The 23,714-nt window shown below is 46.2% G+C and overlaps 6 protein-coding genes across 11 annotated transcripts; 3 read left to right on the top strand and 3 right to left on the bottom strand.

Annotated features, from left to right (window-relative positions):
* Positions 1-118: 118 nt before the first annotated feature.
* rnf25 (ring finger protein 25) lies at positions 119-2,580 on the top strand. Its single transcript, XM_077734699.1, has 10 exons — positions 119-190; positions 495-566; positions 635-731; positions 804-871; positions 1,038-1,107; positions 1,183-1,254; positions 1,340-1,480; positions 1,593-1,685; positions 1,748-1,882; positions 2,026-2,580. Exons 1-10 carry the CDS (start codon positions 171-173, stop codon positions 2,452-2,454), a joined length of 1,197 nt encoding a protein of 398 aa, XP_077590825.1. The 5' UTR covers positions 119-170; the 3' UTR covers positions 2,455-2,580.
* Positions 2,581-2,735: 155 nt separating this feature from the next.
* Positions 2,736-4,841, bottom strand: LOC144208927 (uncharacterized). Its single transcript, XM_077735019.1, has 12 exons — positions 4,771-4,841; positions 4,489-4,635; positions 4,351-4,390; positions 4,184-4,212; positions 3,955-4,000; positions 3,817-3,881; positions 3,708-3,740; positions 3,464-3,500; positions 3,337-3,401; positions 3,206-3,265; positions 3,083-3,124; positions 2,736-3,005 (listed from the first exon to the last, which is right to left on the bottom strand). The coding sequence occupies exons 2-12, from the start codon at positions 4,592-4,594 to the stop codon at positions 2,875-2,877; spliced, it is 654 nt and encodes a 217-aa protein (XP_077591145.1). The 5' UTR covers positions 4,595-4,635; positions 4,771-4,841; the 3' UTR covers positions 2,736-2,874.
* Positions 4,842-6,397: 1,556 nt separating this feature from the next.
* Positions 6,398-10,715, bottom strand: spns1 (SPNS lysolipid transporter 1, lysophospholipid). Of its 2 annotated transcripts, none has more exons than XM_077735251.1 (14): positions 10,496-10,715; positions 9,998-10,148; positions 9,656-9,856; positions 9,528-9,593; positions 9,288-9,424; positions 8,745-8,896; positions 8,617-8,683; positions 8,411-8,553; positions 8,190-8,342; positions 7,629-7,818; positions 7,492-7,557; positions 7,326-7,424; positions 7,092-7,263; positions 6,398-6,514 (listed from the first exon to the last, which is right to left on the bottom strand). In XM_077735251.1, the coding sequence occupies exons 3-14, from the start codon at positions 9,846-9,848 to the stop codon at positions 6,444-6,446; spliced, it is 1,509 nt and encodes a 502-aa protein (XP_077591377.1). In that variant the 5' UTR covers positions 9,849-9,856; positions 9,998-10,148; positions 10,496-10,715; the 3' UTR covers positions 6,398-6,443. The 2 variants fall into 2 exon arrangements, with proteins under 2 accessions (XP_077591377.1, XP_077591378.1); XM_077735252.1 differs by having other exon boundaries at positions 9,998-10,144.
* Positions 10,716-11,126: 411 nt separating this feature from the next.
* Positions 11,127-13,734, bottom strand: sgf29 (SAGA complex associated factor 29). Of its 3 annotated transcripts, none has more exons than XM_077734513.1 (10): positions 13,598-13,734; positions 12,995-13,119; positions 12,848-12,929; positions 12,707-12,779; positions 12,567-12,631; positions 12,373-12,502; positions 11,932-12,078; positions 11,796-11,831; positions 11,574-11,736; positions 11,127-11,440 (listed from the first exon to the last, which is right to left on the bottom strand). In XM_077734513.1, exons 2-10 carry the CDS (start codon positions 13,058-13,060, stop codon positions 11,324-11,326), a joined length of 879 nt encoding a protein of 292 aa, XP_077590639.1. In that variant the 5' UTR covers positions 13,061-13,119; positions 13,598-13,734; the 3' UTR covers positions 11,127-11,323. The 3 variants fall into 3 exon arrangements, with proteins under 3 accessions (XP_077590639.1, XP_077590641.1, XP_077590640.1); XM_077734515.1 differs by having other exon boundaries at positions 12,854-12,929; XM_077734514.1 differs by having other exon boundaries at positions 13,550-13,679.
* Positions 13,735-15,125: 1,391 nt separating this feature from the next.
* Positions 15,126-16,630, top strand: nupr1b (nuclear protein 1b). Of its 2 annotated transcripts, none has more exons than XM_077734603.1 (3): positions 15,126-15,293; positions 15,829-15,968; positions 16,233-16,630. In XM_077734603.1, the coding sequence occupies exons 1-2, from the start codon at positions 15,197-15,199 to the stop codon at positions 15,957-15,959; spliced, it is 228 nt and encodes a 75-aa protein (XP_077590729.1). In that variant the 5' UTR covers positions 15,126-15,196; the 3' UTR covers positions 15,960-15,968; positions 16,233-16,630. The 2 variants fall into 2 exon arrangements, with proteins under 2 accessions (XP_077590729.1, XP_077590730.1); XM_077734604.1 differs by having other exon boundaries at positions 16,230-16,630.
* A 747-nt stretch (positions 16,631-17,377) lies between these two features.
* Positions 17,378-23,659, top strand: sh2b1 (SH2B adaptor protein 1). Of its 2 annotated transcripts, XM_077735274.1 has the most exons (10): positions 17,378-17,591; positions 18,474-20,290; positions 20,442-20,543; positions 20,618-20,709; positions 20,772-20,848; positions 20,910-21,059; positions 21,146-21,357; positions 21,623-21,797; positions 21,932-22,022; positions 22,587-22,745. In XM_077735274.1, the coding sequence occupies exons 2-10, from the start codon at positions 18,683-18,685 to the stop codon at positions 22,606-22,608; spliced, it is 2,529 nt and encodes an 842-aa protein (XP_077591400.1). In that variant the 5' UTR covers positions 17,378-17,591; positions 18,474-18,682; the 3' UTR covers positions 22,609-22,745. The 2 variants fall into 2 exon arrangements, with proteins under 2 accessions (XP_077591400.1, XP_077591399.1); XM_077735273.1 differs by lacking the exon at positions 21,932-22,022 and having other exon boundaries at positions 22,587-23,659.
* Positions 23,660-23,714: the final 55 nt, after the last annotated feature.

Below are 23,714 nucleotides of genomic sequence, written 5' to 3'. Positions count from 1 at the left end.
GACGGACACAGTAGTGCCCCCAGAGGTGATTTTAACAATTGTTTGTTATAAAAAAAAAAAAGACAAGGGGTCGCTGGCCTGCTAGGGGGCGCTAACTTCCACGAGGAGTTAAGTATTGTAAACAAAAGAGCGTAGAACAAATATCCAGACTCCTGAGGCAAACAACAATCATGGCGGCGACGCAGAGCGAGTGAGTTTGTGCACAACTTGTTTTAAGGAAAAAAACCTTCAAATTGTATGACATTTAGCGGTTTGGTGTTGTTGTTTCGTTTTTGATATGTATAAACTATTGTTGAATTTGTGAGATCGCAGTAGGTCTGCGCTGGCAGGCTAAAGCTAACTGATTTGACAGCAGGAAAATGATATTTCAACTCAGATTATTTTTAGGTTGTTAAATTATTTTTTTGTTAGTACGGTTTGTCAGACTGATTTTTTCTATACAAATGATTTGGGTGATCTTAAATCATCCACTCTTCATCCTCTTTTTTGACCAGAGTTCTATGTGAGATTGAAGTCCTCCAGTCCATCTACTTGGATGACCTGCAGGTCTCCAGGACGAGAGATAGGTAGCAAACATCACGATGACGATTGCGATCAACTCAAAATCTCAATAACAGGTTATTCTATCTTCCAGGCACTGTGAGGTGAGTCTGGTTCTGTACCCATCCACAGCCGAAGACTACGGATCCCAGTTTGTGCGACTGGGCTTGACGTTGACTTTGGATGAGCAGGTAACAGGTGTCTCCATCTTTAAATATTCCCGTTCGGCCACATTGCTGACTTGTTCCCCCAATTGTGTTCAGTATCCGCTTTCGTCTCCCGACATCTCCATTCACAACACAAGAGGACTCTCTGATGACAAGCTCAGCAGGTGACGTTTCACAAAAACCCTGTGAACCACTTTCCCCAAGTTTTTTTGGTCTACTGTCCACATAAAATAAAGCAATGATCAGTTGTCTGTCCTTTTAAATCAGATTTAGAAACTTGCATTTACTGATGATGATAATAAACATAATGATGATGTTGTTGATTTGCAGCCTTCAACAGAGTCTTGAACATGAAGCAGAGTCATACGTGGGCTCACCCGTCTTGTATCAGCTGATTGAGGTCACTACCTTCACCTTGACCCCCCAATAAGAAGTTCAACATTTTCCACAATTTTTGCTTTTTTTCTTCTTCTAGAAAGCCAAAGAAATCCTGACGGAAAGCAACATTCCGCACGGCAATTGCGTCATCTGCCTCTATGGCTTTAAGGTGGCATTCCACTTTTCTTTTTTGCTCAGAACTACCAGAAAATACCTTTATTGTGGTGTTAACACTTCCTTGTTTGACTGTCCAGGAGGGAGAAGCGTTCAGTAAAACGCGCTGCTATCACTACTTCCACTCGCACTGCCTAGGTCGATACGCCGGGCATTCGGAAGAAGAGAACGGACTCCGCCGACGAGAGATGGCGGAGGACAAAACAATCGTACAGAATCAGGTGTGTTTACAACATCAATTCAAAGTTGAGCTAATCTTTGATTGTCTAATATTGATGAACAGTGAAGACAATTTTTTTTCAAGTAATCCAAAGCCCAAATCTTCTTTTGCAGGAGCTGACAGTGGCTTGTCCCGTCTGCCGCGAGCCTCTGACCTACGACCTGGATCAGCTGATGGCCAGCGACGCGCCGCAGCAGCAACCCGAGGTGAGTCCGTAAAGCTGTCTATGAAACGACAAACTGCCACTAACGTGTCGGTCGCCATACAGCTGGACGCCGCTATCTGCTCTGACTTTCGACAAAAGTGGAAGGAACTGGAAAAGGTTCTGGAAAGGCAACGTTGTCGAGGAGGCGTCATCGATCCCGAGGAGGAGTCCAATCGTTTCCTCATACACACTAACGAGGTAAGTACAGCAAATGACTTAAAGTTGATGTCACAAAAGTGTAGCGAACCGAACATGTCAAATCTCCTCCATCATTACGACAAGCTAGTAAGCTAATCCGCCATTTGTGCTAAATCGCTAAAGTTCCATCCATCCATTTACAGCTACCTCCTCCCCCCGTCGTAGAAGCCCCGCCCCCCGCCACTTGCGAGCTCCCTCCTCCCTCACGTCGTTTTGCACCCACGCAGCGAACAAACGCTCAATCGGGCTGGAAGCCCCGGGCCCACAAACGCCACGCTCACGCCGGGGGTCCTGGGAGAGGTGGCGGTGGCGGCGGCCCCCCGCCGCATCACGCCGCTATCTCCGACCACCTGGACACACTCCGTCTATCCTCGGAGAACAACCCCACATCACTGACTTTTCGCCAAACAGGGAGCCATTCTTCGTCACATCCTTTCGACAAACACGCGGTGGCGGCTCGTGCACCACGGGCCCGGAGGAGGGGCCCGCAGCACCACCGCTGGGATGCTCAAGGGCCAAGAGGGGGGGTTCCCCGTCAACAGAGGGTGGGGGGAAAAGAGGAGGAGCTCTGACACACATCTAACTGGAGGCTATGCCCCCTCACGTCATTTGAGGAGTCCATCAAAGCAATTCACATTTTCAAAACTGCAGGTGTTCACCATTAAACATGATGAGATATTAAAAGCATTTTTGACAGTCTCCTTTTTACATGATTTTGGATTTCAAAAGCATTATTCACTTGATGTATAATAATATCAAATAATCAAAGTTGTCCTACTGTTAAACTTCATTCTCCCTTATTTGTGCGTGCAATTATATTCCAATTAGTAAAAAAAATCCTGTTGCCTCATAATTCAAAAGACTACAAAGTTTATTTACTACTTATTTTCTCAATTCAACTAGTGAACAAAATATTCTCAGGTCATGTCATTTAAACAGAAAGGGAGAAAAAGCAAATTGCTCCATCCTGCTGTTTTTCCCGTTCCAACCCTTCACCCCATCCAATCACACAGTGGGCTGGATGACATCACCTGTGAGCGTCTGGCTTGATTGACGTATTTTCCAACGACGCCAACATCGCTGTAGTCCTCTTCGTCGCTTTGAGATGACAACGTTGACGTCTCTGCCAGAACAAAAAGTACAAAAAGACCAAAATGTCAGTCAATTAATGGAATGGCCACAGCCCCCCTAAAAACTTACCTGATTGAGGAGGCCCAATCACAGTCAGGTATTCTCTATCATCTGAGGAGGACCAACAGTTTTAGACAAAGACAGTCAGGATATAATCGGATGTCCATTTGGTGTCCGTCCGAGTCTTGCGACCTGACTGCGACGGTCGTGCGCAGCTGCTCTGGACGTTCTCGTAATCGTGCATTTGACCTGCTACGGAGAAGGAGGGTTTAAATTTGTGGCATCCGTCAGCCAGAGGAGAGATGGCCAACGAAAAACAATACCTGAACTTGGAGTGGACGCTCCGCTGGGATGGCGAGCGGAAACCTCATTTTGCGGTAGCACCAGCCTGTAGAAATGAGCAGACGTCAAAACAGGGGTGCCGAGGCATCTTGGGTGGGAAGGACTTACAAGTAGTCCCTGTTGAACGCTTCTCGGAGGTCAGCTTCTATGGCAAGAAACAAAAACTAACGTTTGAATGGAGGTTTTGTTTGTTGAAAAACAGGAGTTTTGGGAAGAAATTAACAAGACTACAACCTTGGAATATTTTTGGTAAGTACAAAGTTTTGGTGATGATAAGATTACTTTAGGAAAGGTCCAAAAAAATCAAGAGAAGAAGACCAAAAGCATTAAGACTGATGGGAATGTAACTGACCATTGTGGGAGTTTTGGTAGCTGTGGTTACTGTCTAGAGAAGAAGATAGATTCTCAATATCTTTTTTTTGTCAAGCAGTTCATCCAAGTTTTGCGGTATTGTAACTCACCGGTTTCCGTGGGCACTCTTTGAGACCTTCTGCTGGGCGGATTGTTGCCGGCCGAAGCGGGAACGCTGACATGACGACGACGGGAGAACAAATGTGGTAACAAATGTTCCAAAAACAAAGGAAAAGGCCTCAACTTACAAAGGTGCCAAGCTCAGGTTGGGGTTCATGCGTGCTGTTGTCTGATCTGCAAATTGCAAAGGATCGGTGGTACTCAACTCATTGACTGACAAAGATCAACCAGAATGAATGTAACCTGAACATATTAGCTCATGTAGTAGAACCCTCAAAACTAACTAATTTCTTTCATTTTATTTCATGCAAACTTAAAATTAATTAAACACAGTTTAACAGCTTTATAGCAACTTACGTCGATGGACCAGCCAGAAACGGGCCGACCTACATGAGAAAAAAAAAAACTAACTTAAGTGTGTCCTATGTGAGTAAATATGTGCCACCTCACATTTGTATGGGTTATTTTTGCTTAATAAGAGGAATTGGAGTCAATAATAAGGGATTGACAGGTATGCTACTTACTCAATGTAGTCATCACAGTCGCTGGCTTCCCGGGTGGAAACTGGAAAAAGCAAGCAGAAGATTTAGAAAAACTGCAATTAAAGTGTATTATTCTAATAGGAACAATGGTATCGGTAGAAGTCATCTGGTGGTGCATACTGGGGGGTCTTTGTTTTCTGCAGTGAAGACAGAGTGAAGCCAGAAGAGCCCCACTGCCCATTGCCAAGATGCCAAAAAGCAGCGAGGTGTTGCCGTCAATGTTCATGACCACTTGAGGAGATCCGTGGACTCTGGACTTTCATCCGCCTTTTCAAAAACAGACCAAAAATACTTCATTTTTACCCTCAATTGGCAAAACTGACACAAAAAACATTTTTTTGGAGAGCAAATGGTATGCTCTCAATTCAAAGATTTGAAGCCAACAAAAAGAAAAGACAAAACCTTTTGGGGTGGAGAGCGTCTTTTTCGCTGTCTCAGGCGACCATTCGGGGTCAGATGCAGGAGCAAAAAGCCTGGATCACGTCCGATTGTCATTTCGACGTCTGTCCCGACGATGACTTGAGCACGCCCCCTTCCTGCCACACTCGCCCAATCGGCCTCAGCCATCTTGGCAGGAAGACTCCATCGCTCGTGGTTCACGCCAATACACAGGAAACCACACGCGAGCGATGGGGGGGGGCACCAACGACAAAACCACCTGAGGATGATAAGTACAGACTGCTCCACTATGAGCAGATATCACATGAAAGACTACAAGTCAAAACAAAACATCCCAAGTCAAGAAAACTACCATCACATTAACAAGGGCTGGCTCTAGAGGTGACTGTGTTGTTCCTTTCAAAAAGAGTGCATTTAGCCAAAGCACCTGGAATTCAATATCAATTAACATATGTGAAATTGCATGTGACCTTTGTTATTAATCAACTCTTCAGTTTCATCGCAAGTTAGGCAGTAGTAATCCCTTTATTCATTCTGAGTTATCTTAAACATAAAGTACAAATTATTACAGTTTACTCTCAAATGAGGAGACATGTTAGGGGAAGTGGTTAGCAAGTTCGTCTCACAGTTCTTGGCTACCAACTGCACATACTTAAGCTTGGATGGGCTCCAGCACCCCTGAGTCCCTTGTGAGGATAAGCGGCAATAACTCCATAAAAAAAATTATAAAATACAACAAAGAAATTGAAGCAATTAAAAATATATATATATATGCCAGGCCTCCCAGTCCAAATTAAAATCATAATAAACTTGGCTTTTGTCCCCAATAGGGAACATATGTACTTTTTGACTGCATTTCTTTGAAAACAGCAAACAGAACATGAGAAAATAGAAGTAAATAACACATATTGAATCACTAAAGTTGACTCAGACCAGATAGCAAGTGATTAACATTAAAGCGCCGCATGATAACTCCAGACACTAAACCTGGGGGGTCCAAACTCCGGCCTGTTATCCAGTTTTTATTAGCCCACAGCAAATAATGAAAATATCATGATATATGGCCAGCATAAGAAGCTTAAATTCAGCCTGCATTGTCGTTCTCAGTATTAACAAATGAGTTAATCACTTAAACAATGTATTTGCCTTTTGTATTCTGGATGCCGGAATATGAAGTTATATACTAAAATATATGTTAAATTAATGAAAAATAGGGAACAACAGACAAAATAAGCACCTGTTAATATAACATATTAACAGATTTTTCATAACTAAAAAACACAAAATAACAAGCTGTTGACGGTCAGAGTGAGTGGCAAGCTCATCCAAACTAAGAAAAAAAATGTGCGGCTTATAGTCCGGACAATACGGTAAGTTATTTTGGCATATCCTTATCAATTTGCATTATTTTGGTTCTTGGAGTTGTCTTTGAAAGCAAAAGTTTGGACACCCCCCTGCACTAGACTGTAATAAGATTATAATAACTGCTAAAAAAAGAACAAAAAAACTTTAGTAACCTAAAAAAAGACTTGGTTAAAATTTGAACACAGTCATTTGAGTTTAGAAGGAGATCGTCTTCTTTGCTCTTCAGTTCTGTTGTCACGTCCAAATTTTTTTGGGGGCGGGGGGGGGGGGGGGGGGGTAAAAAAAGTAGCAATACGGCAAATCCTGTGCCATCAAATCAGAACGCTGGACACGGGAACGCGAGCAGAGCGTCCACTCTTGGGTACCGTGATGGGCTGGTCATCTGTGGACACATTGAGCCACATGTGAGTGACGAGGTCGTTTGAAGTTGGATGTCATATCGCACGTCATTTGAGGGTTTTGGTCAATTTTTGGGATTACAACAATCCTAATAGTAAATTCTTTCAAAGGAAAAAAAAACAATGCCATTGGGCATTAATATTACTACTATTACAGAAGTGAGGCATTGTTTTTAATATTTTTTGCTATTTTTGGTGCAAAATTAAACTAAAACTGACTATATTTGCCTTTTTTGGAGTTAAAAGGAGAATGTTTGATTTTTACCCCTTTCTATTTAAAAAAAGGTAAAGAACATTAATTTAAACTATATTTAGCTTTTTGTTGTTATTCAATCAAGAATATCATCTGTATTGACACTTATTCTTTGATTAAAAATGATAAGAAAAAACAGAAATTAAGAAAGTATTTGCCTTTGAGAAGCAAAAAAAAGGACAAAAATTGAGGTTAACGATGTTTCATGATAATAAATCTAATAACTATCAATATACTTGTCAGCATTGAAAACCATGCCAACACTTCAGCCGTGACGTCATCATGTTAGCGCGCGGCCGCTATCTCACCCGCCGGCGAGAAGTTCTCGGCGCGGCGTCGGTCGTTTTCAATGAAAAGAGCGGTGGCCAGGAAGAAGGCTCCGCCCCCCACGGACACGAAGGCGCAAAGCATCAGCGAAAGCTGGAGCGAGCGAAAACGCCGCAAGAACGAGTCCGTGTTCCCCCTCAGCGAGTCGGACACCTGAAATAGTCAAATGTAAAAGGGGGCGGGGTGTTGACTTTTGGCGCTGATGGCGTACGCACCACGCCAATGAGGTAAGGGCTGACGGCGTCTCCTAGAAGATGCGAGACTACGATTTGAAGCGACTCGGCCGTGGAGCGCCGTGTGGGAACCACCACATACTGAAAGACAATGACAAAGTATGAGAGGGGAGGAGCTTTTGGGGAAAAACGTCCGAATGTCACTGACCAATAAGATGTCGGCGACGATGGCCCAGTTCATGGATAGGAAAGTCTCGCCCAGGAAAATAAAAACCTGCAGAAACAGAGTTAAACTTTGTCAGTGTTTCATGTTTTCATTACTTGTTTTTTTTATGTTCCACTCACGTATGTAGCAACCGTGCTGGCCTGCGCCAAAATGATGGCGAGATAGAGGAAGGGCGCCGAGAGCAGCAGGCCGGCGGCGCACACCAGCGGGTCGGCGCGTGGCGTTCGGCTTCGGAGGAGACGGCTAGCCTGGACGCCGCCCGCGACGCCCAACACGCCCGTCACGCACGTGATGGCGCCGAAGATCAGGCTGCGGATGAAATATGCAAATCAATATTTACATCAATATTTGACAACAATGTCATGTGAATAAATAGGGACTTGTTAACCTATTAAGGGACATTGGTCATTTAAGATGGCACTATTATCTCCTTTTTTCTTCAAGAAAACGTAAAGATTACTGTTGTACTATTGTAAATGTATATAGTAATTCTATATCATTTTTTAGAATGACATAATAGATATTAATGCATACTAAAATAATAAAAATAAAATGAGGAAAAGCAAATTACTGATTTTTTTCCCTTCATTTTAATGAACTAAGTGCCTCCCAATTGCAGACAGTGATTTCTATGAGTCAACAAAAAAATAAAAAATCAGAATTCGCGACTGGATTCCTACCTTTCTGAGGATGAGCAGTGAGCCTCCATGCAGGGGGCGCGCTCGCCCGCAAACACAGCCGCCCTGAGAAGGAACGTGGGCGCCCACAGAGCCAGCGATCCCGTAACGAAAGCCACGGCCGTGAAGCCCAACGTGGACAGGACGAAGCTGCGGCTGTGGAAAGAAACCAAAAAGAAGGCATTCAATTTGGCTCGACGCGGAACAGGCCGGACCGTGCATACTTTTTAACGAGCGCTCGCAGGTCATTGATCCAGCTGCCCTGATGAAGCTCGTGTTCAGCCCTGGCCTCCACGGCGCCGCGTTTGGGCTCCTTCACCACCAAGACCAGCAGTAGAACGGCGACCAGTCCTAACGCTGGGGTCACCTGTGGGAGTGGTTTAGGGTGCTCAGACTACGGCGGATAAACGCGGTGCGGGCCGCCACGTACCCTGAGAGCCCAGTGCCAGTCTTTGGTGACGTTGCTAACTTGCGAGCCAACGATGTATCCGAGCCCGCTGCGGAAAAAGAATGAGTGACGTGGAGAAGTTGGAGAAGTGCGACTGCTGACGACATTACCTGCCCACGGGGATGGCAAAGTAAAAGATGGATAGCATGTTGGTGCGCTGTTCCTTTACGTAAAGGTCGGCGATGATGGTGGGCGCGATGGTGGAGTAGCTGGCTTCACCTACGCCCACCAGACCGCGCGTCAACAGCAACGCCCAGAAGTGCTGGTGACAAAACAAAATGTGGACATCAAAATGTGGACATCCAAATGTGGACATCCAAATGTGGACATCCAAATGTGGACATCCAAATGTGGACATCCAAATGTGGACATCCAAATGTGGACATCCAAATGTGGACATCCAAATGTGGACATCCAAATGTGGACATCCAAATGTGGACATCCAAATGTGGACATCCAAATGTGGACATCCAAATGTGGACATCCAAATGTGGACATCCAAATGTGGACATCCAAATGTGGCCATCCAAATGTGGACATCCAAATGTGGACATCGAAATGTGGACATCGCAATGTGGACATCGCAATAGTGGTAAACACCAGCGAGCACCAGGTGGAGGAACATTAGTAGAGGCGCCCTAGGCATGGCTTACCTGCTTAGGCGTGTATGAGCTGGCGAATGTGACAATGGACCAGAAAGTGATGCCGCCGCTCATGATTAACTTTCTATTGTAGCGGTCGCCGAGGTAGCCGAAGAGCGGCGCCAGGAACATGTAACTGCAGATGAAAACTGCAAAAAAATGGAGAAATATGTCAGCGCCTTATTGGATTTGGCAGAAAATAGGCATATGGCACAGGAGTCATGCTGCAGTGGAAGCTGCACATCTTCTTACCCGTCTGGAGAAGACCCGACTTGCTGTCGTCGATTGCAAAATAACTCTCGATGTCGGGGAGAACACCTGGTGGTTGGGTGACATCTTTAGCGTAATTGGCGCGCTCGCAGGTGGGAACGTGCACATACCTGCGACGGTGAACCTGTCCATGTAGTTGAGCAGGTTGATGAAACACAAGATGAATACAGTCAACAAAGCGCGCACGGGGGCCACGCCACTGCGGGGCTCTTCCTCCGAAAGGGCGCCTTCCTGCTGTTCCTCCTCTTCCGCCTCCACCTCGCTGTCATCAGACAGAAATGGCGCGGACTGGTCCGCAGACATGGCGGCCGCTGATTGCCGGGACAAGAACAGAAAGTCATGGGGACATCCTCCAGCCATTAGAGGGTTAACAGTAGTACTACTGTAAATAACACAAGTGAGTCTTAGTAGTGGGGATAAATGGCTAGTAGTAGTTCAACCAGCAGCTGTACCTATTGAAGTGGCCTGAGGTCCTGAAGTTACCAAGTGATGAGTTGCATCAGAGGTGGGCGGGGCTTAGGTTTCGCTTGATTGAACACTTTCCTCCCAGAAAGCAGTTGTCCCAACAACTGTCAATCATTCACTCATCGCTTCATTTTCTGCCTGACAATATGAGTTTTCACATGTTATATAGTTAGGAAAGACTAATGCTATCAAAATGGGAGATGGGATAGTACTTGGTAGTCATGACCCCCCGCCCTATGTTCAGTTGAATGTTAGTCACGTGAGCATTTGTAAACAGTGCAAAAATAAGCACATCAAAAGCAATCACGTGGGACGTCATTCCCATCACAAGCCAGCAAGACCGAGAAAACAACATACATTCAAATATAAACACACAGAAGTAAGCGCAGTTGCATGATCAAATAGTGAAATTGATCAAATGGTCACTTTATGGACAATCGTCGCAAAACAAAACGTGAGAATTGGGCAGGCTATTTCTTGTTTACCTCCAAATGCGATGACTCAGAGGCTGATGTCCACTTCTGGTTTAATCTTGCCCCATCAGCAATTACACAGACATGTCGTCGTTTAATATTATTTTCCTTCTTTAGTGGTGATCTTCACGCCCAGTTCGTTACTATTTCTCCATAAATTTGCCGCGATCGTAAAAACTCTCATATGACATTTGGATCCTTCTTTTCCGTCAACTTCCTGTCATCGGTTCACATGACAACTCATCACGTGCCTCCTCGAGCCAATCAGACAAAGAAATACATACCACGATGTGGGAGAACCAAGCCCTTAAAAAATATGTATCAACTCGAGAAGTAAAAATGTACAGTCAAATGACTGACTATCATTTTTTCTAAATCTCTGCTTTTGAATAAAAAATAAAGACCACTGTGTTATATAGTTGCATGGCCAGGCGTGGTGTGCCTCTGGCGGCCAAGCTCGAAAGCGCAAGTTTCAGGATCCTAACTATTATGGCTGCAAATACATTTTTCATAGCAAAGATTTTTCCTCATTTACATAAATGTTGTTTCTAGCATTTTGCTTATTGCAGGTGAAAGGAGATTTCAAGAAATGAATCCATCAAATAGAAGAAAAAAAAACACAAACCACAAAGAAACAAAGCAATTTCATTTTTAATATTTTTTTAATGTTTTACAAATATTCCACAAACACACATTTCATAAGGAAGAATAAAAAGCTTCCTTGAGAGATTTCAGTTCATTTATTAACCAGCAGGTGCGGCATGAAGCTCCAGACGCATGCGACGTCTCTCTCCACACTTGAGATCCCCGGACAATCGGGCCAGTTAATTTTCTTTCATTTTATTTCTTTTTGTTCTCTTTGCAGGCAACGACGTAACGTTGCGCCACGTTGAGCGGCGGCGAGTAGCCGTCGGCGTACGAAGTGTCCTCGAACAGCACCGAGTAGTCATCCTGGGGCTGCACCAAAACCAAACACATATAAACCATTAATACAATGGCTTTGCGCACTCTAAAAATATTTATTTTGCTGAAAAAAGTGCAAAAACAAACCGTGTGAGTGTGTATGTGTGTGTGTGGCTTGTGCACTGACCCTATGCGGCGGAGCGTGTATGAGGGCGCGATAGAAGCACGTGGTCTGGGGGTACAAAGCGAGCACCAGCTGGTCTTTGCCAAAGAGCGCTTCGGGATCCGTCTCGGGATTGGCCTTCCACTGCGGCAGCGGGATTATGCGCCGCCTGCTCAACGTGTGCCGCCTGATGGGGAAAAAGCTATGTTAGCATCTGGTGGGGCTTCCGGCGGTCCGCATACTCACTCCTTGCCCTCTTCGTCGATGTCGTCCACCTCATACCTGAAAGTGGAGCGGTGATATTACGAGTGGGTCATCAGAGTCAAGAAGTCAATTCACTCTGTTTGCAGAACTGAGTCCAGAGAGAGAAAAAATGTCTTACTTGTTAGTAGCATGACTGTAGCTGACCACCTCGGCTAGTATCCACTGCTCGTCCCCGTCTACTGCTTTCACCCTGGCCGCTACTTTGTCCCCCTGCTTTGCAACGTAGTCACCACTGGCAGGGGTGGCACCGCAGAGAGGCGGTGGGCTGCAAAGATCCAAAGAAGCAGCATCATTACGCATTCCTCACATGTTTCTATAAAGTTGTGAATGATCATCAATTCTGGTTATGATGTCACAACCAGAATTTCTGGGAAAAAAATGGTAGTTTTGGATGGAACTATTAACTTTTTAAAAACAGCCAAATTTGAGTCTAAATTTGTTTTCTAAATGATATATTTGTAGTCATTTTGATTTTTCACCTTGGTAACTATGTCATAGCACCTTATGTGAAATTCCCTAAAATATTCAAAACAGAAAAATATCACGTTGCAAGCAGTACCTCTCGCCCGGTTTGCCAATCCATAGTGGCAGCGTCATAGCCGACTGCTGGAGAAGAGTCATGAGGACGCCCCGCCGCATGGTCTTTCGGGGTGGATCACTGTCGCTATAAACTCCTGCCATCTTTGCGGCTGCAACGGACAAACAGCACAGTTAGCGGAAGGAAACACCTTTGGGGGCGGGGCATATACGTACCAATCCTTCGCTCTTCCAACAAGGACTTGATCTCTGCAATCTTGTCCAATGCACGACGAAGGATCCTGGACAACAAATGACAATGTCATTTCAAAATATTTCCACATTCACATGCAAGCACACCATGGCTGCAAACCGACCCGCACTCTGCCTCAGCGTCAGCCTTGGCGGTGGTGTAAAGTCCTCTCAGCTTGGTGCGGTAGTATGGTGACGCTGCGGAATGACAAGGGCAATGTCATTCGACATGATGTGAATCAGCAGGAGACGAGGCAATTCCGTACACTGACTTTTGTTCTCCGTCTGCATCCTCTCATGAGTTTTGTGGATGTTGAGCAAGTTGTGTTCACTGCGCGAGCGCTCCTCCTGAAAACACACGTTTGTCAAGTCATTTCCATGACATTCGCCAAGACATTGTCATGTGAGCTGACCTGTGTGTGTTTGATGAGCTGGTGGAGTTCGGTGAGCAGCTCGGCGATCTTGGTATCCGCCGACATCTTGCGACGTTAACTAAATACAACTCATGTTGTTGGGGGCGGGGCTGTCTTCCTATGATCTGAGTGCATAGGTAAACATTCAATTATAGGATTAGATTTTTAACTATTACATGGCAGTAATTAAACTCATTAGCTATCATTGACGGCACTAAACGTCCAATCCATGTTGACTGGGAGGGACAAATTAATTTTCTTTCAGTGAAAGATGATCTTTCCCAGTTTAAACGAGATGGGTGTCTATGGCATACAATCAATTTAATATATATTTTTTAAATCTACTTTACTTAGACAAAGTGAGATCCAACGTTTAAGTGGATATTGTTATTAAATAGATCATATACAAATATTATCCTGAAAATGATGACACTTGTCTTTCAGCTATTATATTATGCTAGGTTCGAGTGACAATACGCCCCCAAAATACAGAAGAAATCCCGAAAATGTGCATTTAAAAAGTTATGAATTGACATGCCCACTGACATGACTTACATTGTATCACACAAACGTGAAAATCGATAAAGAAAAAAATGATAGAACCTTCTAAATGTTGCTTATTTTTGCCGGTTGATGCATTAGCTCAGGCGCTCTCGGTTCTCGACTTCTTCTTTGCCGTACAGTCGTCAGTGCGACACCAGGGCAGCTCGTATGCCACACTGCCGTCTTGTGGACACCAGTAGTAAAGTATGTAGGTATAATTGTATTGTGTGCGTTTATATATTGTCATGATACAAGTATAGTAATGAGATTTAAAGCTTCACCACGACGTGCACAAATAACAGCAAACAAACAAACATGATCAATAAATCATAAGACAAAATGATAACAAAATATCAATACATATGTGTAAATATAATAAAAGAGTAGAAGTCAACATGAATAAGTGGTCACTTAAATAAGTACTAGGTACAAAATGTAGGTTTAAATGTATTTGGGACCCAATTGGGAGTGGATTGTAAATGACTTGTGAATAGACTAACTGTTTGAATATTTGTGGATTTTCCACTCTGCACATGAACAGAGTGAGTGTCATGAACTATAACCATGTTTTATCTTTCATTATCTTGCTTGACCTGCTTCTTCGTAAGAGTAGCCGGGACATTGTGCACATTATGCAAATATTGGCCAAAGAATCAAACAGGATATCGAGAGTAATCAACTCAAAATGACAGCAGGAGAAAAGAAATGCCGATATTTTCTTCATATCTGACACTAAATCGTGTCACTGTGTATCGTCTGACATTTTGGGATTTTGTGCCAGTAACCTTGGCCTGCTTTTTTTTCAACTGATAAGTAGAAGTTGAATGTTTGTGAGTTATTGCGAAGTGGTAGTCAGATAAAGAAAGAAAAATTAGGTCATGCACATTTTTACTCACCACACTATACTTAAGTGTTAAAAAATACTCTTCCAGATGGTTTTGTGAGTCATATTCAAAATGACCGACATGAAAATAAATCAGTACTTTGTCTGTGACTCAGATTGTTGTTAAAAAGCAAAGTGGCCATTTCACAATATGTGGACATCAATATGTGGAATCGGTGGCCTCTGGCCAGTCAGCTGGGATAGGCTCCAGCACCCCCTGCGACCCTAGTGAGTATAAAGCGGATCAGAAAATGAGATGAGATGAGAACATTCCTTTGATATTTCACAAAAAAAAATGCATTTCAGGGGGTACTTCAAACTTATTTAGCATTCAAAAAAATATTTGCATGTTTTGGTATGTTACATGTGTACTATTCTGTAAAATGTGAAGATGGGATGTGAAATATTCTCCATTTCTGGTTTGAAGTGCATGAAGGAAAGCACTGTGACTGCTTCCATACAGTTTGAATGAGGTCAGGGTGCAAAGGTTAGAAGGTCAAGGCTAAAAGGTGGGAAAGTTGGCATAACGGACAGTTAAAGTTCTCACGTGAGGTCCGAAGTTAAACAGGACACATCAGATGGTAGTTTTCTCGCTTGTTTTCAAAATGATGCAATAGCAGGAGGAGTCTGAAACTTTCCATGAAAACAAGGTCTGCGTTGGGGGTGGGAGGCGGGAACTTGGAGGTCCCATAAAAGTGGAAGCTCCCTCCAGCCCCCAGACACAACCAGAGTGAGAGAGTTTTTGCATTTTGTCCGGAAAGCAGTGAACGGTCGCCATGAGTCACGTCGACGTCAACAACTTGAAGCCCAGCAACTTCGAGGAGCAGTACTACGACCAATATGAGTACTACAACCTCAGCGATAAGTACACAGGTATTACTCGGCAGATTAATTGGAATTAGCAAAAATGATATTTCTGTGCCATGGACAGCAAAAGGCGTCCAATCCATTAGGAGCACTAGGAGTGGCTGGTAGGCCATAATTTGTCCATATGTTTGATTGAAAGCCAGAATAGTTATGGTTTTCCATTACGTAAGACAAGATTCATCGACCGAAAAAAACAACAATTTTGAGAAATACTGTTGATCTTACAATGGTCCAAAACTATTTGTTTTGAGTAAAAAAATGCTTGTAGGTTTGAATTTTTCAGATGGATTGTCATTTATGACTTTGTAGAAAGGGTTGCCATTGCAGTAATCCCTCAAATATGGCAGATAATGTAAACAGACATGGGCACGATAATCCAAAAACCGCAAAGTAGAATCATCCCTATTATTACTACATACCATACTACATGTACACAGGTACTAAATTTAAGTGCTCTGGTGGTGCTATTGTGTCCCTGAGATCAACTTGGCTGTCCTTTTTGTCTTTCTCCCGTTTCTCCTGACCATGGTAACCTCATCAGAGGGGGCTTCCCGCAAGGGCCGCAGCAAGAAGGAGGCCAGCGAAAACACAAACAGGCCCAATCCGACTGGACACGAGCGCAAGATCGTCGAGAAACTCCAAAACAGCGAAAAGAAGAAGCTCAAAGAGTGAATGCTCCAGGTTGGTTAAACAAAAAAAAGACATATACCTTCTAAAAATACAACTGGTAATCTATTAATCAGGTCTCCTCTACTTCTATGTAGACGATGGACATTACATTGTAAATTTTATAGAGAAACTATTACTTTTTCAGGCGCTATTTTGTCTCAAAGGCATAAAAGTAGGAGTATTGACAAAAGACTTGAAATGAAATTTCAAATGATATGTGAGTAAAGAAAGGTCACGTGACCTTTGTGTGTGTGTGTGTGTGTGTGTGTGTGGTAGGAGCAGTCTGACGGCTCAACCGGACACGACCAGTGACGACACGCACGGGAGCGATGACGTCGTCATCCTCAGCAGATGACGTCATGCTCCCTGATCGATGACGCTGGCTGCGTGTGACGCCCCTTCGCCAGACCCCCGCCAGGGGTCATTCGACGGGTGTTAAGGCAGCGGAAATATTAGTTACTGTCAAGTTTATGAAAAAAAATTAAATGAAAACAAGTATAAAATGAAGTGACCATTACTATCCTATGCTGGATTGATTTTTTGCCACCTCATTGCTTAAAAATTCTGTTTTGAATATTGTTTATCTCTTTTTTGACATCTTGGCAAGATGTGAACGTTTTTATCCAGCGTATATATTAAACAATCTGAATAAAATGGAGATATTTTGAACTCAACCTTTTTCTCTTTATTCAAACCTTCAGATATGTTTCAGTATTTTTCAATATTTGACATAAGATTGTACTTAACCATTTAAAACTTTCTGCATTCTATAATACTTGAGTTAAGGGCCACATGCATCAAAATAATCCAGAGGTATAAAGACATTGTCCAGTTATATCAAAACGTCAAGAAAATCACTCAATTCATCACATTTGATATATGTATGTTTATATATTATATTTTAATAATTTGCTGCAGGCCAGTAAAACTGAGCACTGGGACGTAGATCAAACCCCATTGCTGTATGCAAATGATTGCATTGACAGAATCCTTAAAAAATACAATAGCAATCAACTGCCTTGTTTATTATATTATGTTGACTTCTACTTATATTATGTTGACTACTTATTTATGAGATATTTATTGATTATTTATCTGTGTTTGTTGTTGTTATTTGTGCACTTCCCTCTCTATTTATGTTGTTGACTAGTTATTAATCACTTTTTCATTGATTATTTATTCATAGTGTATCTTTAATCCCATTATACTTGTACAATGAGAATAAAAGCATTCAATTCAATTGAATTCAAAATTTTGAACACTAAAACATGCTGTGAAATTTACAGAATATAATTTTGCAAATGTAAAATTTGCCCAGAAGTATCAAAACACCTATCATTTTATCTTTGCATTCAAAATACTATGTCAAAATATTGTTATTGTCAATCTCAGCCTCTCTGACTCTGTCTGCATGAAGCAAGCGGTTACGTCGCAATCTCGTTGAGTCTCGCGAGGCTTCGTCGGCGCGAGCATCAGCAGCAATCAGCAGGCTCGCGTCTCGCTGCATCTCGTCTCGTCTCACCCGCAATCTGGTTGTTGAGCAACAAGCAAAAGAAGGAGAAGCGAAAGAGGACGCGGGGACTGCAAAAACATCTCCCCGCTCGCCCTGCACCGAGCTGGGCTTCGATTTGGCAGGTAGGCAGGCGTTTTCGAGCGATCACGGCTAACAGGCTAGCAGAGCTAAGGGCTAGCCGAGGGGCACAGCGCATTGATTCGGGGGCCGAGCGACGACTTTTCGCACGGGACGAACGAGCGAACGATTCGGGAGGCGAAGCGGCCCGCCCATCGAGACAAACGCGACGCTCAGTCCTAGATTCTGTTTTTTTTTCGTGAATAGAGCGACCTGCACTCTCCCAGTTCACGTCCTTTTCCAGCCGTGTATTTACCAGTTCGACGTCACCCGCACATCATGCTGGCAAGTGGCAACAATCATAACCCCACTTGCACGCGGCATTTTCTGTCATTCCATCTCTAACGTTCCCAGAATAAACGCAAAGATTTGTTCTAATCGATGCATGCGATTTCCCCCCTTTCAAATATGTATATATTTTGTAAATGTTGTTTTCCCCGCTATTAACCCTTTTTAAGGTCAGTAGTAACTACTGTAGACGTCTGTTCAGAAGTTATTATTCGCTTAACCCCTTCACTGCCAGCTCAGATGACAAAGTATGTGTTGTGATAATGCAAAATGGAATTATGACTTATTGATGATAATGGGCGTCCATTTGAGAACGATCATTCCATCACTTCCAGCCCCCTTCTAGTTTAATTGATTGGACGTCTACTGCCGTCAATGGCAGCAACATGGTGGAGCTCTGTTTAGTCACAATACATTCCTAAAACAAAACGAGATTTTTTTTTCAATTCACATTGTAATTTAGTTTATGTGGGTGTGTTTCTTTAAATTTTCCATTTCAAATTTTGGATTGAAAATGTCTACTAATCACTTGTACTACATTTTTTTGAGAAAATGCTGATTCCAAAACATTTGACATATTCTACTTTGTTCTGAAACAGATCAGCATGTGGCTTGGCGCAAGTGACTACGTCCCTGCCACCGCCTACCCGGCGGCAAGAGCAACCATGGACATCGTCGGTAACATGTAGCCGAAAGACACTAACTCTCATAATGCATCGCGGCACTTGAGCGGAGGAGCCCCACACTCGCCCGTAAGCCGTCGGACTTTTCCCCCGGACCGGTCCGATTGGTCGTCGTCGGCGGGACCATGAACGGCGCTCTTTTAACTCCTCCCAGCCCACGGGCCGCGAACTCTTCCTCCTTACCCCCGTCGCCCTCTCCCTCGCCCTCTCCGCCGTCGCCCTCTTTGCTACCTTTATTGCCCCGGCCTCCGCCCCTCCCACCCCTTATGAGCCCTCCCCCGCTCACCCAGCCGTCCTCACTGTCGGACACGCCCACTCCTTCGCCCTCACCTTCACTCAGCTGGACTGAATTTTGCGAGCTCCACGCCCGCGTGGCGGCTGGCGACTTTGCACGGCACTTCCGAGCGTTTCTTTTAGAGAACCCGCACTACTCCCCTGACTCGGCTACTGCCTTCTGTCGACGCTTCACGGATCGCTTTGTCCGCCATTTTCAGAGTGAGTTGGAAGGGGCTCCGCCGCCTCCCGCCGCACCCGGCAGGGAGGAGCCGGCGAGCTGGGCACCCCAGTCGGACGCCACGTCTTTGGAAGAAGAGGCCGCCTCCCCCTCCTCGGCATCCGGGGGAGCCGCCTCGCTTTGCCCCGCCGCTAGTGGCGCGCGCGGGGGCTCCAAACCGGCACCCGTTCGCCTTGTGCTGGACAACCGCAGCGGAGACACATTTCAGGACCCCTACGCTCAGGGGCAGGTCCTCCCGCCGTCTTCGTCGTCGTCCTGCTGCTCCTCCGTGGGTGGCAATAATGGCAGGCGGGATGAGAGGGCCGTCGTCACATTAGACGGAGATGCGCCCGCCGAAGAAGAAGAAGAGGGCTGGCCCAGGACAGCCTCCGTAGGGGAGGAGGCGGAGCCAGATGAGCGGGAAGGCGAGAGTGGCGAAGGGGACGGTCTGGACGGCCTGGACGGCTCCCGGGGACCATCCACGCCCCCACCAAGCTCTAAAAGCGGGAGCGGTTCGAAAAACAAAGTAAAGAAGCGCTTCTCGCTGCGCAACGTGGGGCGCAGCGTCCGTGGGAGCGTGCGCGGGATCCTGCACTGGCGAAGCGCGTCCAGCGATTCGGCGTCAAGCCCACTGCCCGCTAGCTACGGCTACACCGTGGGCGCCCAGGATGGCGCTCTAGGCCGGAATGCAGGCGGCCAACCTCCGCCGCCTCCCTCTTCCATGCCCGTGTCACTGTCCATGCCCCTGTCGCTACCCCACTCATCGTCATCCTCCCTGCCCCCCTCGTCGTCCAGCAGCGCCACCTCCCTCTCGTTTTCGGACGCGGCTCGGGACCGGAGGCGGAGCAACGGCGAAGCTGGCGAGAAGGACAAGTGGAGCCTACGTTTGGAAAAACTGCGACTGACACGATCGCCGCCCCCCGTGCTGACTCCGAGTGCCGCCTCCGCCGTGCTGCTGCCCGCGGCCGCGCCGAGGAAAGTGGGCCGGCTGGTCCGGGAAGGCGGGGTCAGCGTCAGTTCATCCAATGACGAGCTGAGTGCCGGTCACGGCTTCCCGGGCTTCTCCTTCGCGCTCCCGCTTCACGGCCCCGACAGTAACATCGCGGCGGTTGGCGGCGGTGGCGGCAACGTGCCGTGGAGGGGCGGGCGCTGGCACAAGTGTCGGCTGGTCCTCCGAGAGCGGGAACGGGAAGGCGAGCGAGGCGAGGAGTACTACTTGGAATTCTTCGTTCCGCCCAAGGTGAGATGACGGCAAAAATGAGAAAACATTTTAGACGTCAATGAGACCAAAATGGCTACTAATTAGGATAGATGTTTTTCTCCACTATTACAAATCATTATTAGGTAGCAATATTTGAAATAAATAAAAACTTGTCTCCCCTCTTGGTCAGGCCTCCAAACCGCGGCGGACAGTGTCGTGCGGCGCCATCGTCGATGTTAGGAGCACCACGGCGCTGGAGGTTCCCGATAAGGAAAACAGCTTTCTTCTGCGGGTGAGACGACAAACAAACAGTTGTTGGCCATTTTCCCCAACGTCTCTTTCCACTCACCCGTATTTGTTCCTCAGCTGGAAGGGGCCGTCCAGTACGTGATAGAAACGCGGGACGCCGTCCAGATGAGGGCGTGGCTCAGTGACATCCGTAACGGTGTCTGTCTTAGGTAAGCACTACGTCTAATCTAATTAAGTTGTGTCCTAAACTTGATGTTGGCGTCTTTTGCAGTTGCCAAGAAGATCCCGACGGCGGCGTTCCCTCAGAAATTGGCGGCACGCCGGAAATCGTGGACCGCCTTTCACAAGGTGAGATCTGCCGAATTTTCCCACATCGGCAGTCGCTTTACGCTGCTCTTTCTCGTTCAAGTGTGCTACGGCGGCGTGGCGGGCTCCTCCCCTCCGATGGAGCCGCTCCCACCCGAACTGCCACCCCGAGCCCCCCTGGACGACGCTGAGGCGCGCATTCTCGGCGGGGCAAGTCTAGGTACGCCCTTTGCGGAGACGCCGGATGCTACAGGTGAATACAGAGCCCCTTTGGCATATTTACCACTTGATTTGAATTTTTCAAGTAACATTTTTTTTCTTGCCCCCTGTGCACATCAGGTTCCTTCCTTTTCTCCGAGGGGACAGCGGGCGAGCCGCTAGAGCACCCGCTAAGCGAGTGCCAGTGGTTCCACGGTACCTTATCGCGCCTCAAAGCGGCCCAGCTGGTACTGGCGGGCGGGCCGGCGAGCCATGGCGTCTTCCTCGTGCGCCAAAGCGAGACACGGCGTGGTGAATACGTTCTCACCTTCAACTTCCAGGGGAAGGCTAAGGTGAGCACACCTTCGCATCAGCTGACAATGTCATTCAGACATGATGCTGGTGTACCACTCCGCCATTGTTGTTTTGAAAAAAAATATCACTATGACTATTTTTGCCCATTAAAAAAAAAAAAAAAACTACCTCATAGAGACCTAGTTAACATTACATTTAATGCAACTTGGGGGCCCAAGTAACATTAAAATGAAATATTATTTTGGAAGGTACATAGAAAGTGGCCTGTCATAACATGGCGTCCATTCTCATCTTCCCACTCAGCACCTGCGCCTCTCCCTAAACGAGGACGGGCAATGCCGCGTGCAGCACCTTTGGTTCCAGTCCATCTTCGACATGCTGGAGCACTTCCGCGTGCACCCCATCCCGCTGGAGTCAGGAGGCGCCTCTGACGTCACGCTCATCAGCTTTGTTGGGGCGGCGGCCGTCCGGCAGCCAGGTACGACCCCAGCCCTTACCCCGGCGGCTCCCCCCCTCGCGACCTCGGACGACTCTTCCGCCCGCTCTCGCCGCTCCGGCCAGCCCACGTGCATCTGACATCTTGTTGTGTTTGTCCGTCACTCATCCTTGCAGGGCGCGACCGGGCGGGCAGCCGGCCTACCGTCTGTGATGTCATCACCACGCGCCATCCCGACTCTCCATCAACCCCCATCTCTGACTGTGTGTAAGTGACTCGCATTTGTGTCGTTGGGCACTCTGCGTGTGTGGGTGTGTGTGTGTGTGTTTTAGCATCAAGTCGTTGTGTCCATGTGGTTTGCTTATGGATGTCGTAATATAAGGCTTTTGCGCCTCAATAGGGATAGATGTTGTCTCTTGTCGGCCATCCTAAGGACAGATCCACTCATGCTTCAAAAAATTGACCTAGAAATTTGAAATGATGCTAGATTGCTCCATTTTTGTTTGTTACTGCTTATTTTAGAAAAAATATAATTTATTTTTACTTCATCACACTTGATTCATAGTCACTTTAGCCCATTGCAGTGTTAACATAAACAAATGTTACACTGACCACACAACAACATTTCTGCGGTTTATTATGTAATAAGTCAACTTATTATTTGTATGTGCCTGGTGACAATCCCCTGGACCAAAGAAGTTGACCGTTTCCATGACAACCACAACTTGCCCGCTCACTGCCATTTGCTCCTAACCTTAATTCTTCCCCATCGCCTCTCCTCCCTACTCCCACATTCACGACTTTTTCTTTCTTTTTTTTTTTTCTCTCTAGACTTGACCAGCAGACCCCGTAGCCCCCCTCAGCCGCCCCCCCTACCCCCGGGACGCCCACCGCCCCCGTCCCCGCCCCAGGAGAGGGCACAGCCGACAGAGACGGAGGCCGCGACGGCGACAAGTGGCGGTACGGCGGAGGAGCGGGACGGGCGGGATGCCCCACCGCGGCAAACCGAGGCGGCGGCGGAAGAAGATGAGCCAGAAGCCGCCCGGCCGCCGGCACGAGCCGTGGACAACCAGTACTCCTTTTTCTGACGAGCGACCTGTCGTCAGGGGAGCTCGTAAACACTAAAGCGTACGAGAGTGGATCGCACGCACGCACGCAGAAAAGCGTTGAAACGACACTAACGACTTACACGTGTACCTCACGACCGCCGCTAACCTCCACAACAACCTCATCCACGGGGAGCGGGCACGTGCGTGCACGCGTGAGGGTATTAGAGAGTGTGTTAGATTGTGAATGGTTATGTTTGTGTGTGTGAGACAGTGTTTGTATAATAGGCCATCTGACTGAGTGAATGTGTGTAAGTCTGACCGGTGATGTCATCATTCGGCGCCTCTCGGTTGGTTGTTGTTTTTTTAATTTTATTTTGTAGTTTTTTTGTTTTGTTTTGTTTTTTACCTCAGTGGCGTTCAGCAACTCGTCCGTCCTGTTCTTGCTCTCCTCGCCAGCAAGACAAGTGTTGATTTTTTTTTTTGTTTGTCTCAAATGTCTTTGTGCCTTCTGTTGTTTTGGGTCGGAACGAACGTCGTCCGTTCAGCAAAAACTCGTGCCTTTTGTGTGTCACCTGGGCTGACTTTGGCCCCCCCCTTTTTTTTGCGTGTCTATCTTATCGACATGTTCTCTCCGTCGTGTCGGTGGCGCTTTTTTTCCCCTGTGTTTTTTTTTTCTTTTCGATGTGTTCTCTCTCTGTCATGTCGTCGGTCTCACGACTTGTGCCTTTCTCTGTCTCTTCTCCATCTCGTTGCTGGGACCGTGTGTGGAGGGCAGTGGCTGTGCGCCCCCCGCTTTTTAGTTTCAGGTTCTTCTTTAAATTGAATGATTCTAATATAAATATAGTTAAAACATGAGTACATCTTGTCTCTTCATTTTGTTTGTGCTTTAATTTAGGAGGAATAGGCCTCA

Source organism: Stigmatopora nigra, chromosome 15, assembly GCF_051989575.1.
Source record: "Stigmatopora nigra isolate UIUO_SnigA chromosome 15, RoL_Snig_1.1, whole genome shotgun sequence".
Lineage (NCBI taxonomy): Eukaryota > Metazoa > Chordata > Actinopteri > Syngnathiformes > Syngnathidae > Stigmatopora > Stigmatopora nigra.
Note: the sequence above shows the minus strand (reverse complement) of the source record. Positions and strands in the feature narration are given on the sequence as shown.

Excerpts from the sequence above, each read along its gene's own strand:
- rnf25 (XM_077734699.1), top strand. The coding sequence starts at position 171 with ATGGCGGCGACGCAGAGCGA. Across the intron at positions 1,108-1,182 it reads TCTTGTATCAGCTGATTGAG|AAAGCCAAAGAAATCCTGAC; the intron begins GTCACTACCTTC and ends TTCTTCTTCTAG. Across the intron at positions 1,883-2,025 it reads TCCTCATACACACTAACGAG|CTACCTCCTCCCCCCGTCGT; the intron begins GTAAGTACAGCA and ends ATCCATTTACAG.
- LOC144208927 (XM_077735019.1), bottom strand. The coding sequence starts at position 4,594 with ATGAACATTGACGGCAACACCTCGCTGCTTTTTGGCATCTTGGCAATG. Across the intron at positions 4,213-4,350 it reads GACTGTGATGACTACATTGA|GTCGGCCCGTTTCTGGCTGG; the intron begins GTAAGTAGCATA and ends TTTCTCATGTAG. Across the intron at positions 3,125-3,205 it reads CGCACGACCGTCGCAGTCAG|ATGATAGAGAATACCTGACT; the intron begins GTCGCAAGACTC and ends GGTCCTCCTCAG.
- spns1 (XM_077735251.1), bottom strand. The coding sequence starts at position 9,848 with ATGTCTGCGGACCAGTCCGCGCCATTTCTGTCTGATGACAGCGAGGTG. Across the intron at positions 9,594-9,655 it reads GGACAGGTTCACCGTCGCAG|GTGTTCTCCCCGACATCGAG; the intron begins GTATGTGCACGT and ends CCCAACCACCAG. Across the intron at positions 8,684-8,744 it reads TTTGCCATCCCCGTGGGCAG|CGGGCTCGGATACATCGTTG; the intron begins GTAATGTCGTCA and ends CTTTTTCCGCAG.
- sgf29 (XM_077734513.1), bottom strand. The coding sequence starts at position 13,060 with ATGTCGGCGGATACCAAGATCGCCGAGCTGCTCACCGAACTCCACCAG. Across the intron at positions 12,079-12,372 it reads ATTGGCAAACCGGGCGAGAG|CCCACCGCCTCTCTGCGGTG; the intron begins GTACTGCTTGCA and ends GGATCTTTGCAG. Across the intron at positions 11,832-11,931 it reads TACAGTCATGCTACTAACAA|GTATGAGGTGGACGACATCG; the intron begins GTAAGACATTTT and ends CTCCACTTTCAG.
- nupr1b (XM_077734603.1), top strand. The coding sequence starts at position 15,197 with ATGAGTCACGTCGACGTCAACAACTTGAAGCCCAGCAACTTCGAGGAG. Across the intron at positions 15,294-15,828 it reads CCTCAGCGATAAGTACACAG|AGGGGGCTTCCCGCAAGGGC; the intron begins GTATTACTCGGC and ends TAACCTCATCAG.
- sh2b1 (XM_077735273.1), top strand. The coding sequence starts at position 18,683 with ATGAACGGCGCTCTTTTAACTCCTCCCAGCCCACGGGCCGCGAACTCT. Across the intron at positions 20,291-20,441 it reads AATTCTTCGTTCCGCCCAAG|GCCTCCAAACCGCGGCGGAC; the intron begins GTGAGATGACGG and ends CCTCTTGGTCAG. Across the intron at positions 21,798-22,586 it reads GGCGGCCGTCCGGCAGCCAG|ACTTGACCAGCAGACCCCGT; the intron begins GTACGACCCCAG and ends TTTTCTCTCTAG.